The sequence below is a fragment of the Adelges cooleyi genome, unplaced genomic scaffold (genome assembly GCF_023614345.1).
Source record: "Adelges cooleyi isolate 19-005CV unplaced genomic scaffold, UGA_ACOO_1.1 ACOO_flye_CR_arks_rails_tigmint_CR_PRNA_247, whole genome shotgun sequence".
NCBI classification, from domain to species: Eukaryota; Metazoa; Arthropoda; class Insecta; order Hemiptera; family Adelgidae; genus Adelges; species Adelges cooleyi.
The window spans coordinates 6823235-6842440 of NW_026095912.1; the positions used below are offsets into that span (position 1 = coordinate 6823235).

A 19206-nucleotide genomic window follows, 5' to 3' on the forward strand; every position below is an offset into this window, starting at 1 on the left:
TGTACCGTTTACACTGACCGCGAACCGAGTGCAACGTCAACTGGTCGGTCGTGGCGGGAGAAGTAGAAAGTAAATCCATGGAACTCGCTCAACAAATATTTATTGTGTCACTTAGGTATTTGTGTATTTAAACTTCTTATTATATTTTACCATGTTGTTGTATTTAATAATTATTACACAATACCGCCGTCTGCGCCGAGTCAACGGTTTTGACTCGACACTTCCGTCATAATAATATACTCATGGATAATATAATAATATGTGTAATATTACTTTAAATGTTATATCCGTCAATAGAAGATCGCACCGTGACCTTTTGGCGATAACTAGTCAGATCTAGATGACATTTTTATGAGATACAAATATGGCATGCGCACCTGTCTAACAATTAATGGCCTTTATTTAAGCCAGTTTGTATAAAATTTGTAGAACACTTTGTTGGTACCTATTACAATATGTACACACTTAACTACCATAAGACCACTTTCACTCTCTTTAAAAAAATATACAATTATGATTAGCAGCCCTGAAGTAGACAAAGTTTCGACGAAGTTCACTAGACTATATAATAGGAATTCAAAGAAAATAATTTGAGATAGCAAGTAAACAACATAATTATTAGTAACAATATCAGTATTTTTTTTTACGCGCCTAACATAATAATGTCAAGAAAAATGGCATTAATCAGCATTTAACTTTTTATGATACTACAGTGCTCAGAATATGCACCTATAAATATTATTATTGTTCAAACAACGAGTTCAAAACTAGATATAAATAATTAATGTATGTAATTAAAACGATTATACCAATTTACCGAATTCACGTAATTACCCAAGCTACTGATTACAGCCATTAATTTTTAGTTAATATAAGAAACGGATATTGCGTGCTGGGGCGTGAGTGGTTTAATCTACAGAACATGTTCACTCTTGAACGGAGTTGGGAATTATTTAAGTTATTTATTCGAATAAAAATATTGTTTGAAAATTATCAAATAAATGATTAAATTTGTAATTAAATTAATTTGTTATTCGATTTGTTTTAGTTCTTATTCGTTATTTACATACATTTTTCCCATCTTTTCTCGTAAACATATTGCGACTATGCCTGAAATAGCATATCTACTTACAATTTTTCCAGAAAACATACTCAATGTCCCCTTAATGAAGGGGTTCTTCAATCAAGTCGCTTAAGAAAAATAATAAATATTCAACCCTTAAACTAAAATTGCTTACACATTTTTGGTACTTTCCCATTTTTTTACACGGAAAAATGTACAGGGTTTTTATTGGGATTATAATATATTTTATAATGTACTGTGTATGCAAGCCGAGGTGGTTTTTTAATAACATAATATGAGGTTTATATATATCCAAGGTATATACATTAGTTGTGTTTTATAATTGTTATGTATTATTGTAGCAGCTATAGAATTTGCTTGATTATTAATCGCTTTCAACCTTTCATATGGATAGGCTGAGTTGATATTAATAATACGTTAAAATATTATAGGTAATATTTAATGGGTACCTTTTTATACTATGTGACGCTTTTAAATACTCATTTACAACGTGTTTGGTCTTATAATGTAGGTACCTATAATAATTAAACTTGTTTCATATTTATATCATATACCTCCACTTAAACGGCCTACAAAACATACCTACAATATAGTACAGTATACACGAATGATTTATAACTATAGGTTTTTTAGTAGGTATTTCAATAATTTCCAATGAGTTTCTGATATTGTATACAGTATATTGCATATAGATTATTTTAGATCTATAACAAAAAAAAATCAATCCAGTATCGAAGTTTTAAAATTCTGTTTTAAAAATTTAACAAAGTAAGTATAATAATACTTATACAAAAAAAATTATAGTACCTATAACTAATAACTATATATTATACACCAAACACATCGATAATAATTATTATCAGTGCTTACTGCTTATATTAGAAAATAAAGAAGATCCACTAAATATGCATATTTACATATATTTATTATTATTGTTATTATTTTATATTCATGAATACAGAACTTTTAGATAAATACTATTTACATTGTCAACTATTTAAAAACAGTTTCCTAACAAATTAATTTACTTAATAGTAGGCATTTTATAGTTTTAACATTACAAACAATTTACAATACAACATTGTACAAGTACTTTAAATTAAAAACTTCTTTTTAAAAATATTCTTTAGCAATTAAAAAAAAATGTTAATTAAATATAAAATGTGACCTATTCTTTTTGGTTTTCCCACAGTCATGAGTAATAAAACAATTTTTAACTTTTCATTTAAAGTGGATATTTCAAAATAGTAGGTACAACGTTAAATTTAAATATTTACAAACGATTTTAACGACCATTAACCGTGATGGTAACTAGTTAGTACAAAGGGGAAAAAAACTGTTATTTTATCAAATAACAGAAAAGAAGGTAAATTATTGCGGATGTCTAATTATTAAAATACCTATAACGGTATTATGATATTCATATAAGTACCTCAATATTAAATATTGAAAAAAAAAAAATCAATAATAAAGTTTATAACGGACTGTATGATAGTAAATTATCTATATAAATATATTCAAGTAGGTACCTAATGGCTAATCGAGTTCATCAATGTCTGACACAATTGGAATTTTCAACTTTTGAACTGCTTCTTGACAGCTCAATGTGATATAAGTTAAAAAAAATGACCGCACTTACTCATTTCCACACGTGATGTAGGTATTGCCCGAAAGCAATACAACGTACATATTGTACTCAATAATCATCGTATTATTCTAAACTCATTTTTGTCATAATTTAATATGTTATTTAACAACAACAAAAAAAAAGTACATGATTCAGAAACCTGTATAATAGCATGCCGCGTAGGACGTACATGGGTACACATTAAAATATTATTTTATACATAAAATTAACTTTAGAAGTTATTATTATGTGTACGTGTTTGGTTTTGTTTTTTCTTATGTCTTTAGGGTTATATTTTGGTGTTGTTCTTTTTGTTAAGCTATCTCACTGTACAATTAAAAAACATCAATATTAAACCAGTAAGGCACCGTGTATGGGACATAGGTACTGTGTAGGTATACCATAATAAGTGCCCAGGGGTCTATAATATAACGGACATTTTATAATATATATATATTTTTTTAAAGATGGCTGGCTGGCCGCTGACTAGAACCGAAAAAATATATATACACACACATACAAATTACAATGTTGATTGCAACTTGCTTAAGTTTTTTGTAATCATATTATTTATTAGGTAACCTATGAATTATTATTATTTAGGTAACATAACATACATGAACATATATGTTTATATTTTTAAGTACATTATTTAAATTAAACTTTAAAAATGTTTTTGAAATCATCCACAATGAACATTAGGTAGCGTTGTCCGTTTTGTTTATTGAAAAAATCTATTCTTAAGTATTGGTATACCTACATTAAATAAATGTCAATAAATTAAAAACCAACATTTTCAAAAACAATACATATAACACGAGAATATTATGAACATTAAATTAATATTTATGTTCCATTTATTTTATTTCAAATGAACCAACGGAATATTGTTTATATTATTAATACACGTATAAGTAAGACTTAATAATTCTTTGAAAAAAATTAAGATTTTTATGGGCTGATAATTACATGAAATTTAAAAAAAATATTTATGTGTGATGAACGAGGGCTATAATTAAAACTGAAATTATTCGACCATTAGGCATTGTCCACTCATAGTCATAAGCTGTTGATATTGGTTTAAAAGATTTATAAGCTATTTTTTACATTTACTCTGCATTTACCAGTATATTAACTATGAATACAATTTATCGTACAAGAAGCAATGCTACTTAATATTTATATAATTTGATTATTATGAAATTTAATTAATAACTCACAAAGATTGATAGAAGCTGACAACGTCATTTTTTTTTTGCAAATTGTATACAATGTTAAATGCAGTCTTCAATCGGTAGTGTGTGTATAATAAGCAACAATACTTACTGCAAAATTATATTTTTTTTTGTGAATTAATTTACATAGGAAATTCGATTGTAAAAAAATTGCTTAGAGCCATTGGGATTTTATTGCTTGACTAAATAATAATTGCATGAAACAATGCGAGGTGCGCAAACGTATATTTATTATTATAAAAATTAAATTTATTAATTAACCCATCAAAAAAAAGAGAGACGATATTAAAATATAGACAGCGGGGGTAAATTATGCGTAATTACACTTTTTTAATATGTAGTAAACACGATTCATTAAAAACATCACACAGTTAATAACTAGGTATTATTATGGTTTTCTTAGAAAAATATAATCGTAGAAAACGAAAATTATTTTTTAAGTAAGAAATGCATAATACCTAGAAAATCTACTTCACTCGTTATTCATTACTTCCCCCAAATAAAATTAAAAAATAATATTCCACAATTTATTATTTTAATAAAAAAAAATAGTATGTTGATTGTTAGTTTATTAATTCTCTTGCGGTCGACTGACAAACAAAACCCAATAAAAAGCTGGAACACACATTTAAGAAAATAATTTTATTTAATAACTAGTCTTTGATACAGATTTTTAAAATAAAGTAAATTAAATTATAAATAAAAAATATTGGACGAATTGTTATAAAATAAAATCTCGCAATACAATTTTGTTAAAAAAAAAGAGAAAATGAACATTTCAGTAATAATATTATAAAATTATTATTTATATAAATTTTATTAAAAAAATAAAAAAAGTTTGGTATCAAATACGGCTTAACCACATCTAAGGATGTTTTATAATTTAAAACCAACATACGTATAAAAAATATATTCTAGACAATCTGCAATTGAAAAGTTTACCTTTTTATTGAAATGTATATCCTAATTGAATATTAAATAATTAATTATAGAATAAAAACAAATATTCATTTAAATTTAATTGAAAAATAATAATCTTTAATAAAGGTGAACGATAATGTATTGCATAAGAAATTTAACCGTTAACAAAAATTGTTTACCTACTAAATTTTCAATAATGCCAAAAAAAAAAATACAATGCAATTATAATAACAATTTTCATGAATTAGTTGATTAGTTAATATTACTTTATACTTAATAAAAAATATTATAAATATTATTAATAATAAAACAGTAATAAAAAGAAAGTTGAACAAATTACTATTTTTTTTTAATTTAAAATTTTTAAATACTAGTGTACACATTACAAAAAAGTACAAACTACAAATAAGAATTAAATGTTAAGGAAGCTATGGTAATAAAATGGTAAAAAAGAGGTATGGTACTTTTCTTAATGTATTATTAACAATTATAATAATTATAATACATTGAATAAAAAAAAAGAATACATTGATAGTCAAAAGTTCACAATAATAAAAAATTACTCTAAAACTTTGTTATTTTATTTATGTGGTGCAAAATTTGATCGTCCAATGGCAACTTGGCTAAAGTCTTACACTAATTGAACCTATTTTTATAATAATAATAGTCCTTATTTATCAGTCTTTAAGTTTATAATAAGAACATTATTCTTATAAATGTTGTATAATTTATTTACAACTTTCATCTTTCAGCATATTTAATTTAATTGGGTTGAACTCGCTAGATTTAAAATAGGCAAGTTTACTTTAGCTTAAAAAATTAAATCAAAATTTTTTTTATATGTATAACATTTTGTACAGACTATTTAAATATTATATTCTCTAATTAGTTAAAAAATAATACTATAAACATAATATAAAATATTTGGTTGTGAACACACTGAAAAGCTATACAGATACACAATGTTCTTTTCCATATACATTTTTTTTGGTCTTTATAAAAAAAACAGTTTGTTGTTTAGATATAACAGCCTGTTTTAATTTTAAATGTTGACAAATCCAACTAACCCAAATAAAATTGCATTTAAAATGTATTAAATAATTCATTACTAAATTTGTAAGATTATAAGTAAATAAGAATCTATTAATAAAGCATCGTTATTTACTATCATTATTTTTTTCTGATATTATTCTTAAAAAAAAAAAATAGTGTAGATAAAAAGTGAATGTTTAAATGGTCGTACTGCCCACACCGGTATATAACTCTTTACATCTAACTAGTAATCGCAACACTGGATTTAGATTATAAGGAGTTAAGTTGTTACGAATTAAGTGAGCTAATCTTTTCATCAGACCAATTAGTATGCTCATTATACTCTGTAATTTTGTTTCACAATAAAGGCAGAACTCGTTCCACCTATTGCAAATGAACTTAAGAATTTGCTTAAAATACAAAAGAAATTGAGTTTCAACACTCCATAACAAATCTAAAATAATTTCTTTAATGTCATTGTTATAAGACATTGTCTGTAAAAATTCTATTAAACTCAGAGTGGGATTCAATACATCCCTCAACATAGGCAATGAATTACGACGATAGCATAAAACAGAAGATATATCTAACGTACAAATCATACTTTCAATGAGCACGTCGTTCCTATCTGCAAACAACTGCACAATCCATTGGGCAGTCGGTGTTTCTGGCAGATACAACATGCATTCCTTGACACATATGTCCACTTTGCGTAACAAGTCGTTGATACTGCTCTCTATTATAGCCATTTCAGCGTCAATTTCTTCAGAGTCTTCAGATTCTTCTTCTGAAGAATCACTGGAATCGTTTTTTGTCTCCTTGATGATTGTTGCAACAGCTTTTAAAATTAGCAATATTGTGTCTTGCAACAATTTTTTATCCCCATCGCCTTTTCCTCCACCATATTTTCTCAAACCTTTTCGAAAAGGCATATTAGTCAGCATGTTCTTGGTTTTTACTGCTTTGACCAATTCCCTCGCCAATGTGCAAGGTTCTTCTTGCATTGTACCCTGTATGGCCAAAGTGGTCGTGTAACATAAACTCTCATTAAAAAGGTTGATAATGTTTTTCCATATGACAGGGTGTACTTTAGGCCTCCTCAAAAGTGACAGCATTTGATCCAAGTCTGTATAGAAATATTTAATACCCATGACGTCCAAGTTTGTTTTTACAGAAACAATTGAAGTCCACAATTTAATAAATTCTATAAGAGCTTTGTGACCCATTTTATGATAAAATGGCTCATTACTGACATCTGTACAATGGTCAAACATGTACTTAATGAATTTCAACACTATCATCTTCCATTGAGGCTGAAGCACTTCAAACATTTTTGTTTTAACGGCACCAAAAGGATTGTCATTGACAAATATTTTTATACTGAAACAATTTTCAGGTAATTTGATATAATTTAAATCGGTTATAGGAGCATCTTTCCAACACAGTACACAGTTGAAAACTGATATAACGGGGCATAAGGTTTCTGGTGATTGAGATAAGAACAAGTCGGTCAACTGTTGCACCCACATTTCCTGTAGCTTGTCATTGGAACATACCAGTATGTATGACAACGCATAACTTGCTGCGTATGAAATGTAAGGGTCAGGGCAAGACAACAAGGTTACAATTTCATTAACTATGCTAGTTTTATTTGCAATTAAGTGCTCACTTAGGCGCTTTATGCTTGGACATATTGTACCTTCGCCCTGTTGTTTCAGTGCAATATCGCAAGTTAGTCGAGCCAAACTCAATAAGTTTAATAGTCGTTCTTTACTCCAACTACTTATGTCAGTTACACTGAACACGTCTTTCAACATGCATGTTTCAGGTAGTTGACACAAACAATGTCTGGTCAAATTCAAACTGATAGTATCGATGTTTGAGTCGGCCAATCGATACTCATCGTCATTAATTTTTTGCTTTTTGGCCAGTGGTAATGTATTATTTTCATATTCCTGGTCTTCCATTTTTTTTCAAAATGTTACTTCACAATAACTTCTGAAACAAAAAAAAAACAACACACAATAAATACAAAATAATATTAAATCTTTTAACACTATAATAATGTTATTAGTACGCTTATATGGATAGCGTTAAAATGGTTTAAATTAAAAACAGTTTTTTAATTTCTTAAAGGTTTAGCTTAGTAACTATTTTATCCGTTTATATGTCCATATTAATATATGAAATCTATTATTTTTTAACAGATTTTTAACGAAAACTGATAACTATGGTATGATCGTGATAATAAAAAATTAAAATGCTAAATAAAAAATGTGCATTTATATCATTGATTAAATATATATTTAATCAATGTTTATATGTTCAATTGAGCGTTTTAATTTTGTAAATATAAAATAACTCGGTATGTACTTTTCTAGTACCAATTTTAACGTCTTATCTATTGCATTACTCATTCTTGGTTGTTTTACACAAAAGTGGTACATCACAATTAGTCTTAACGATAAACATATGAAATTCACCCTTAGATCATTCACGACTGAGCTTATCAAATTTGGTGCAAACCTAATTTGTAGAAAAATCGTGATTCATGATGAAAATTACAAATAAAAATAATATTTGAAATGCACAAATGACACAAGTCATAGCTATATTATTAAAATTTGAAATTAAAAATAATATGTTCAACGATTTTTGATTTGTATTCGTAATAGTGTCTACTTACACCCAAAGTGTACTGATAATGTCATACACCACTTTGCGTCGGGCTCAATTATTGTGTAGAATAGCCTTATAATTGTTTGAAAATTTAACAATTATTTTTACGTTATGGCTTTTAAAAATTAAAAACAGAAATTGTTCAACCTTAAATAAATTAACCACAAGATTTATAAGCTATTATTTATATTTCCCTATAATTAGCATAATTACTATGAATACAATTCATACTACAAGTAGCAATTGATTCTTCATATTTATTTATTATGAAATTTTGTTAATTGCTAACAAAGATTGATAAAAGCTGGCGTTTTATTGTTTTTGCAAACTGCATACAATGCTAAATGTAGTTCTCACTCGGTAGTGTGTGAATAATAAACAATAGTATTTACTGCAAAATTTAAATTTATTTGTGAATCAGTTCACAGAGGAAATCCTGAATGGAGTTATCAGATTTTTCTTGCTCGACTAATTAAGAATTCCATGAAATAACGTGAAGTGCGCAAACTTAGATCTATTATGACAAAATGAAATAACCAATTAAAATAAAAACATAACACATTAAAATATACAAAGCTAATTTATTCATTATTACACTTTGTTAATATGAAGAAAATACAATTCATAAAAATGTAGTCAAGTCACTACGTCGAGTCTAGCCAGAATCGTACTAGCCACGTCAAGTAATTTGACAACAACTTAAGTAACACGCATTTAACAAAATTATATTTATTAACTAGTCTTTGATACGGATTCTTAAAACAAGGTGTATTAAATTATATACAAAAATATTGGACGGATTGTTACAAAATAGGAGCTTGCAATACAATTTTATTCAAAAAACAGAGAAAATGAACAATTCAACAATAACATTATTCAATTTTTTTTTATAAATAAATTGTATTTATTTTAAAAATAGTTTCATTACAATTACAGCTCAACCACATCATTTGTGGACATTTTATAATTTAAACCCACTCAATATAAAAAATAATTTGAATACAGACAATAAAAAACATTTTCTTTAGAAACTAACTAAACATTCTGTAATTGAAAAGGTATTACTTAATTGAATATTGATAAAAAAATAATACACGATTAGTTAATATTAATTGAAAATTTAATCGTCAACAAAAATTATTTACCTACCACAATTTCGATATGCAAAACAAAAAATTCAATGCTATATAAATTACCAATTATAGTTTACATAGATTACTTTATTAGTTAATATTATTTAAACTAAATAAAAAAAATATTATAAATAATGCGTATAAAAATTCTAATAAAACAGGATTCAAGAGATAATAAAAAAAAAAATGTTTTCAAACTAAAAATTTCACATACTAATAAGAGTACATGTTATTAATAAAAAAGTACAAACCACAAGTAAGAACTAAATTGAAATGTTTGAGAAGTTTATTATAGAAAAAAGGTTCTTTATGTAATGTATTCTTAACAATAATAATAATTATTATAATTCGCTGAATAAAAAAAAGAATAGTAAACACTGTACAATCATTAAAATTAATCTAAAATTTTCTTATTTTTTTTTTTATGTGATATTTACAATTCTTAACATCCAATAGCAACTTGGCTTAAGGTCTTACACTAATTGATCCTATTTTTATATTAATAATAGTCCTTATTTATCAGTCTTTAAGTTTATAACAAGAACATTATTCTTATAAATTGTATATAATTTATTTACAACTTTGATTCTTCAACATAATCAATTTACAATATTTTAATTTAATTGGGTCGATTTTGAAAAATAAATCAAATTATTTCATGTAACATTTTGAACTAAACTATTCAATTACTTTATTCTCTAATTAAAAAAAATAATACTTTATACAGAATATTAAATATTTGGTTGCACACTGAAGTTATACAGATATACAATGTTTTTTTTATGTTATGCTAAAAAAAATGGTACGGGTAAACAAAAATCCATTTATCATCAGAGTTATCTACAATATTTTTTTCATTGAAGGTGTTCTTTGAAAAAAATATTGTAGATAAATAATAAATAATTAAATGTTCATGTCACTCACACCACTATATAACTCTTTACATCTGACTAGTAATCGCAACACAGGATTCAGATTATAAGGATTTAATTTGTTTCTAATAAGGTTATCTAAGCTTTTCATTAGACCCATTAGTACGGCCATTGTACTCTGTAATTTTGTGTCGCAACAAAGGCAGAATTCGTTCCATCTATTACAAATGAACTTGAGAATTTGCCAAATATACAAAAGAAAATGAGTGTCATCACCCAATAACAAGTCTAAAATAAATAAGTTAATATCGTTGTCATAGGACATTGTCTGTAAAAATTCGACTAAACTTAAAGTAGGATTCAATACGTCCCTCAACCTAGGCAATGAATTGCGACGGTAGCATAAAACTGACGAAATATCCAACGTACAAATCATACTTTCAATGAGCACGTCGTTTCTATCCGCAAACAACTGCACAATCCATTGGGCAGTCGGTGTTCCGGGTAGATACGACATGCATTCCTCGACGCAAATGTCCACCTTCCGTAATAAGTCGTTGACACTGCTCTCTATTATAGCCATTTCAGCATCAATTTCTTCAGAGTCTTCAGATTCTTCAGATGAAGAATCACTGGAATCGTTTTTTGTTTCTTTGATGATCGTCGCAACAGCTTTTAAAATAAGTAATATTGTGTCTTGCAACAATTTTTTATCCCCGTCGCCTTTTCCTCCGCCATATTTTCTCAACCCTTTTCGAAAAGGCATATTGGTCAGCATGTTCTTGGTTTTTACTGCTTTGACTAGTTCTCTTGCCAATGTGCAAGGTTCTTCTTGCATTGTACCCTGTATGGCCAAAGTGCTTGTGTAACATAAACTCTCGTTGAAAAGGTTGATAATGTTTTTCCATATGGCCGGGTGTATTTTAGGCCTCCTCAAAAGTATCAGCATTTGTTGCAAGTCTGCATAGAAGTTTTTGATATCCATGAAATTCAAGTTCGTTTTTATAGAAACAATTGATGTCCACAATTTAATGATTTCAATAATAGCGTTGTGACCTGTTTTATGATAAAATGGCTCAATACCGACGTCTGTACAAAGGTCAAATGAAGACATGTACCTAATGAATTTCACCACTATCATCCTCCATTGAGGCTGCAACACTTCAATCATTTTTGTTTTGACAGTCCTAAATTCATTATCTTCGACATCTTTTATGCTGAAACAGTTCTCAGGCAATTTGATTTTATTTAAATCTGTTATTGGAGCATCTTTCCAACACAATACACGATTGAAAACTGATATTACGGGCTCTAACGTTTCTGGCAATTGACGTAACATCAAGTCGGTCAGCTGTTGCAACCACACTTCCTGTAGCTTGTCATTGGAACATAAAAATATGTATGACAACGCATAACTTGCTGCATATGAAATGTAATGGTCAGGGCAAGACAACAAGGTTACAATTTCATTAACTATGCCAGTTTTATTAGCAACCAAATCCTCACTTAGATGCTTTATGCTAGGACATATTGTACCATTAGCTTGTTGTTTCAGTGCAATATCACAAGTTAGTCGACCAAAACTCAATAAGTTTAATAGTCGTTCTTTACTCCAACTACTTATGTCAGTTACACTGAACACGTCTTTCAACATGCATGTTTCAGGTAGTTGACACAAACAATGTCTGGTCAAGTTCAAACTGATAGTATCGATGTTCGAGTCCACCAATCGATACTCATCGTCATTAATTTTTTGCTTTTTGGCAAGTGGTAATGTTTTGTTGTCAGACTCCTGGTCTTCCATTTTTTAATTTGTTACTTTACAAACACTTCTGAAACAAAAAAAAAACACACAATAAATATAAAACTATGTGAAGATCTTTAAATTTATTTTTATATATAATGTTTCATTTTTAATACTGTTATAACTTATAGATGATAAATAATTACATTAAAAACAGGTTATAACAGCGGGGGAGGTCACAGGTCTACATGAATTATTACAACTAAACGTTTTTAAGCCACTTTAAATTAAACGCTTTGATGCGAATCGTATAATGGTAGAAATACAAAAATATTGATAAAAGCATTTCACATAATGACAATGTGCTCAAAAATGGGTTTTTGGTATTAGGAGGGTAAATACGATTAGGGTTAATCGTCTGTTTATAATAATTTATTGCCATAATACCCAAATATCGTATTTAACAATATAATACAAATATTTAACTTATAATATTATTTGATATATAATAGTTGACTGTTGATTCACTCAAACAAAGCTACCTAGAAATTTACCATGGTTAAGTGTAATTTTTTCTTTAATAAAAAAAAAGTTGACTACAAAATTGTTAAGAAATTGTTTTATTTCATAGCCCCCCTTTAAATCTACCTTCGGTTTAATTTTAAGACCATAAAAGCCCTAACTTCACCTGAAAAAGCGAAATAAAGAAAAAGGTTTCACCCTTCTTAAGGAAAGAGTTTATGATATTTGTTAGGTATGTCAATGTTTATCGGTTGTACTGTCTGAAGAATATTCCATACAAATTTGGTATTATATATTTTAAAGTTATAGAGCACCATAATTTTAATTTAAAAAATATGTAAAATTGTTTACATGGTTTTCTCTAGTTTGAATGGGAAGAGGTGAAGTTTCTAAATTTTAGTCCAAATAAAGTATCTTTCAGGTACGATTTTTGATCTATAAAGTTGTTAGAAGAAGAAACTGGTACAGCGGTTTATAAGATATTGTGGGTCCAGACACAAAAAAAAAAACAAAATTAATTAAAACACATCATTTTAAAAAAAATACCTTTAAAGCTCCGCATTGATATATTTATTAAGAATTTTATTTAAAAAGAATAACATATAATTACAGATAATAACATTGCATTATTTATGTTTTTACCAACAATAAATTACCTAAATTGCATTTAGTTATCACGTACCTATACAATATATATATACTATAATGTAAATTATTGAATAATAATAATACTATTAAAATTTAAAAGAATAATAGAAAACTTAAAATTACTCTAAATACTTAAAATTATTTTAAAGAATTAACTATTAAAGATGAAAAATAAGCACTATAAAATAATACACATTCTCATCAGTCATTCACATTTTATCTACTGAAGTAAAAGCTTATTGTTGTCTAAAAAAATGCTTTAAAAAAAAAATATATATATATATATTATAATTTGTAGAATTAAAAAAAAAAGGTATGGCAGTACACACTGGTTATGTGTAAACATCTTACTGCAGTTTCAATAAAAATGTTATCTCATTAAAAAATTTAATTTGAACTTATAGCTGCTATATATTAATAATTTAGGCTTCTAAGTTGATAAAATTGAAGTACATTTTTTTAATTTACCTAATCAAACAACTATTTTTTTTGTTACTGCCTAAATATTTTTTATTTAATCTAATATTGTAGGTATTCTATTTATTTTATAAATACTTACTACCTTTTATACTTGGATTGACGGCTAAGCCAAAGTGGTGTCCTCTGTGGTCACTACACAACAAAAATAACATACACAGCTGCCATTCACAAGATGAAGAGCCTGCTTTCATTGGACCCTAGCTTTATAACTGTAAAATTTACTTCCAACCAACTGTCAGATTCATTTCAGTCAGTGCTACTTCTGTAACGGTTGCACTGGTTTATACTTAACCAATCCGCAGGTAAAGATGTTTACACATTAGTAAAAAGTTGTACCTCAAAATAATCCACACGTAATTTTAAATGATTTAAATTGTAGTAGCTAAACAATAGATTTATTTTTTTTCATCTTTATAAGGTTGGTTTAAAACTTTGTCTCAACATGAGTGCTGTCCATGGTAAAGGGCATTTATAGAGTAGTTTTTTCAGGTTGCCTACTGCACAAGACGAAACAATAGATAAAAGAATGTAAAATAAGCAAAATTATTTCAAGTAAAAACCAATATTGAAGTAAAAGTAGTAGAGCAGATTATGGCCATATAATAATAAAGAAATCATTAGTACATGAGTTATAAAAATTGTGTAATAGTATAAGGTTACACGTGTCATATTACACAATATAAAATCGCTGTCTACGAAATTAGAAACATAAAATTACCAAATTTAATTTGTCAGTTACCATTTTTAGGTTAAAAAATAGTGTTGATATTATATAATATAGATATTATAAAAATTTAGACTTGTTAAAATTTAAAGTAAAAAGAAAAAAATCTTTTGCTACTAAAATAATATTAAAACCCACTACTTTTTAATAACTTATAATGATACTTGAAAGAATAAAAAAAATTACTGTTATAGTCAAGCGTTAATAGAAAAAATTATTTAGAAGCGATTTAAAAATAAATAATAACGTTTGAATGTAATTAAATATATTTTATTATAAGACGCATATCTGAGTCTCCTAATAATATTAACCTAAGTAAAATTCACAATATTTTTGAATATGATAATAAAAAATGAATTAAACATTTAATTTTTGGTTTAAAATAATATTGGTAATTTATGTATCAAATTTAAATAATCAAATATGCAGTATAATAGGAACCAAATACGCTATTATATAAAAAAAAAATAGAAAACCAGAAACCTTCTTGGTGTAAATATGAAAATAAAAAATTATTACAGTCATGATACCTAGTCATATCAAAAAAAAAAAAAGATGTTTAAAGAAAAATAATCAGTAATTTTAATAAAATAAAGCTATCTAGGATACGAAAAAAAATTATTATGTTGTATTTAAAAATAGGAATTTCTTCAAAAGCCAATTGATAGGAATATTTTAACCTTCCAGTGTGCATGCTGTTATAAAGAATATAACAGCTTTGTACTTATCAATTTTTTTTTAAAACTTATATTGTTATCCTTTAGTATATGTTTTGTATATGAATATTGCTTTTATTACAGCCTACTATAAAAGTTTAAGGTATAGTAAATGCATTAATAAAATATAATACCAATTAATTTGATGTACAGAAATGACTACTTATTAGTACTGTTGTTAATTATACAACGCGCGATTACTATGTTATCACACTATTAATAAAAATTAATTTTTTAGTTTTAAATAAATAAGTAATGGAAACAAGTCAGTTGTATCTATTTCAAAAATAGTACTCTTAGTTTATGATTCAGTGAGTTATTTACAAAAAAATATGAAGCTCTTTGATACATACTTAAATGTTTTCATAACGAAGACTGATGAGCATTTTGAAAAAAAATCCTGGCGTTAAAAACGTACTATCTAACTGCAATCTATTCCGTAACGTAACCCACTTTGAAATTAACATCAATAGAGTGTAAACATTTTAGATGAGTACTACATTTGTATAATCGGTATCATTATTGAAGAAATCGATTGTTGGAACGCACTATTCTACTACCTGATGACTACAGCTATATTCGTTGTGACAAAATTCATGTTTAGCCATCAGCGTATGGGCTGACGATCGGATGTCGCGTATAATATACGTTATAACAGACGGTCTGGTAAACTGAGACAAAATTACAAATACTATATTATATTGTATTATTCGACTAACCATCTAGACGGAACTGCGCGCACTAAACGCGAACACAACACAATAAGGAGTACGGTGCCATATTGTACAGCTTCTGGTGTTACACATACCTCCATATTGTAAAACGTTGTGCCACACTGCGTCCACGGTCGTTCCGTGTTCGAACGCCGTGTTTGCGTTAATTATTTTTATTATTTATAGTGTAATAATAAGCATCAAAGACTCACCGGATTATTATAATCGTGGCAAAACGACGGCATTGCTGTGATTTTCTGATGCATTTTCTTAATCGCAACGACGACGACGACGGCGGCAGCAACAGGTATTTGTTGTTGTACGCATTTTGTTGTGTTGTCGAATGTCGGCTGCGGCAGGCGCGCGTACCTTATGGGAATAATATCGTGTTGAAGGCTATCGTGGGCGGGCGGCCGTCGGTGGGGTTGGACCGGCGGGGTGCGGCGACGGCAGTGCCGACAACTTGCGCGCCGGTCGGCAATGTTGGTACACGTTCGCTGCTGGCGGTGGCGGTGTTGGCGGCGGTGGTGGTGGTGGTCGTCGTTTAACGATAAAATATTATAATGTTGTTGTTGTTGCTGCCCGTAAACGCTGTGTACTAAATTACAATATACATACACACATACAAACGAGTAGACGCTATAAGAGTAGGATTGGGATTGGGAGGGAAAAAAACAGTACGGACTACGGCATGGTACACAGCATCCGCTGTATGTTTTGTGTATACCACCAGAGCTCGGCCGCCGCCGCCGCCGGCCAACACGATGCGAGGACGGCGGACGGCCGACGACCACGGCGGGCTACCGGAATTTCGACAAAACTACCAACGTGACCGCCGACCGGTCACGGTTATGTGGTCGGCTATAAAATTATTTCTACAATAAAAATATTGTAATTTACATATTATTTCAATAATCTACCCATGTATTATGAATTCCCATGCGGGACCAAGCAAAAATTCATAGATTAACCGGAACAAGAAAAGAAAAAAATTATATTTAATGTATACAATAGCGTTTGATTCATTTAAAATTACTTACATTATAATCGATTTTAAAAAAAGGCCAAATTATTTTCATTTTCGTCTACAATCCTATGATTAAACTAAACTTTAAAGTTTGAAGTATTATTAATTTACATTAGTGTTCTGTGTTGAGTATATTCGGATTTATTAAAGGTTTATTTTTTAATCTAATTAAATAATAAATAACTGCTTTTGATAAACTTGTGTAACGGTAGTTTTACTATTTTACTTGGATTCAAAAAAAATAAATCCAGATAATTTGTCAACTCCTAATTTAAAATTTAGTAGTTGGTTTCATTTTTTGCCAATAATTTACATTGACAACTAGGTAAGCGGTAAACCATAAATATATGTTAGGATTTCTAAACCAAATCGTACGTAATTTTACTTTTAAGTCAAATTATTTCCATTTTAAGTACTTTGTAGAGTAATAATTACTATTAATTGTTTTTCAATACCTAGGAATATAATCGTTTTTGAATATATTATTTGATTATCTTCATATTAAGGATTTAAGGAAAATTGTTGACCATTTGACAAGGTTACCTAATTTAATGGTGTACCTTATCCTTAAATTTCTAAAGTTTACACAACTCCTGTTGATCGCGTAGGTAGTCGAGAAACTAGATTTGACACTCCTTTTTTGGATTCGATAATGGTTTTTACTTTATAAAAATCAAATAACGTTCCTTTAGCTTATTGAACTCTTAAAAAAACAATAGTGTTGTAAAAATTATAGTTTGATTTTTTCTGCTAACCTGAGAAGGTACTGATTGTTCAGATTTTTAATAGAATAATTTACGGTTTAACGAATCAATGTATACAGTATAGTTATTGAAATTATTGTTTTATTTGAACATTAATTCTTAACCCACAATTGGCGCTTAGTCCGAAACTGCCGCTGTGCTTCATGCTGTCATGCTAACATTCGCCCAAATCAACTTCAATTATTATAACTAATTTGTTTACTAAAATATCTACCCTAATTACCATTATACCTATCACTTGACAATAATTTAAATATTATACTAGTAAAGGGCATTGAATACATCGTCGTAAGTATTTTTTTTCAATTTATTCAAAACTCGACTGTCTCGACCCTAATATATTATGTACTGATATACCTACATTTAAAACATTTTGTTTGTTTATTTATATTTATTACAAAATAAAACATATTGAAAGGCGCCACGCTCCATCCGTCGTTATTTGAACGTTTGAGATATTAGATTGTACCCGTAGAGAATAATAATTCGTGTAATACTTTTTTTTTCAATTTTATTTTTATCAAGAACAAACCTGTTTTTTTTATAAATTCAAGATTTCCAAACTTCGATTATATAGGTACAGTCGGACGTGTGGGAAGTTTCTTATTATACTTCTCGGGAAAATTATAAGAAGATGTAATCGTCAAAGACTGAAGAAAAAAAAACAACAGTCTAGAGTGGAGAGAAAAAAAATAATGTTACTTTATCAAGTTATTGTTCAAGGCGGTGTTGGTGCCGTGACGGCTTAGCCGGTGCTACATAACGTTTACACCGAGGGCACGTTGACTTATTGATGCCTACGTTCGAAATCGACATGTGAGTATACATATATTATAAGTATACACAACACGAGTCGGTACTATATGCGGACAGTGCCAGCTATATGTATAATATTCATTAAGCACAACGGTCATGTTTAAATCAAAATCCTGTCAATACTCAATACTCCGGGCCGTTTATATAATGCTTGGCCGTCCGCGTTACCGATCGCTGTATTATAATAATAATACATATATATATATATATATATATATATATATATATATGATATACCTTTTCATCTTTTCAAACGGGACCCAAGTACACTAATAAACCGATACATTGTATGTGTATAGGCCATAGGCCATCGATCCTCGGACGAGATGCGTTTAAATCGTTTGTTGGCATCTTTATTTATTTGTTTATTATTATTTTGTCTTCTTATGTGGTGGGGCTGTGGTTTCTTTTTTTCGGACCGTAAGCGCAAAAGGGATATAATAGAGAAGTAACGTAAAAAAAAAAAAAT

General features: G+C 28.3%; 1 protein-coding gene across 4 annotated transcripts; it reads right to left on the reverse strand.

The window, feature by feature from the left end:
• Positions 1 to 5248: 5248 nt before the first annotated feature.
• On the reverse strand, positions 5249 to 16485 carry LOC126836649 (protein lines). 4 transcript variants are annotated; one of them, XM_050570236.1, is made up of 3 exons: positions 16343 to 16485; positions 12249 to 12415; positions 5249 to 7727 (listed from the first exon to the last, which is right to left on the reverse strand). In XM_050570236.1, the coding sequence occupies exons 2-3, from the start codon at positions 12385 to 12387 to the stop codon at positions 6097 to 6099; spliced, it is 1770 nt and encodes a 589-aa protein (XP_050426193.1). In that variant the 5' UTR covers positions 12388 to 12415; positions 16343 to 16485; the 3' UTR covers positions 5249 to 6096. The 4 variants fall into 4 exon arrangements, with proteins under 4 accessions (XP_050426193.1, XP_050426194.1, XP_050426192.1 ...); XM_050570235.1 differs by having other exon boundaries at positions 5256 to 6827; positions 11346 to 12415; XM_050570237.1 differs by lacking the exon at positions 12249 to 12415 and having other exon boundaries at positions 5249 to 7897.
• Between the last annotated feature and the right edge of the window lie 2721 nt (positions 16486 to 19206).

Coding starts and splice junctions, on each gene's coding strand:
- LOC126836649 (XM_050570235.1), bottom strand. CDS start 12,387: ATGGAAGACCAGGAGTCTGACAACAAAACATTACCACTTGCCAAAAAG. Junction 6,828..11,345: donor GAACATGCTGACCAATATGC/CTTTTCGAAAAG, acceptor TGACTAATATGC/CTTTTCGAAAAGGTTTGAGA.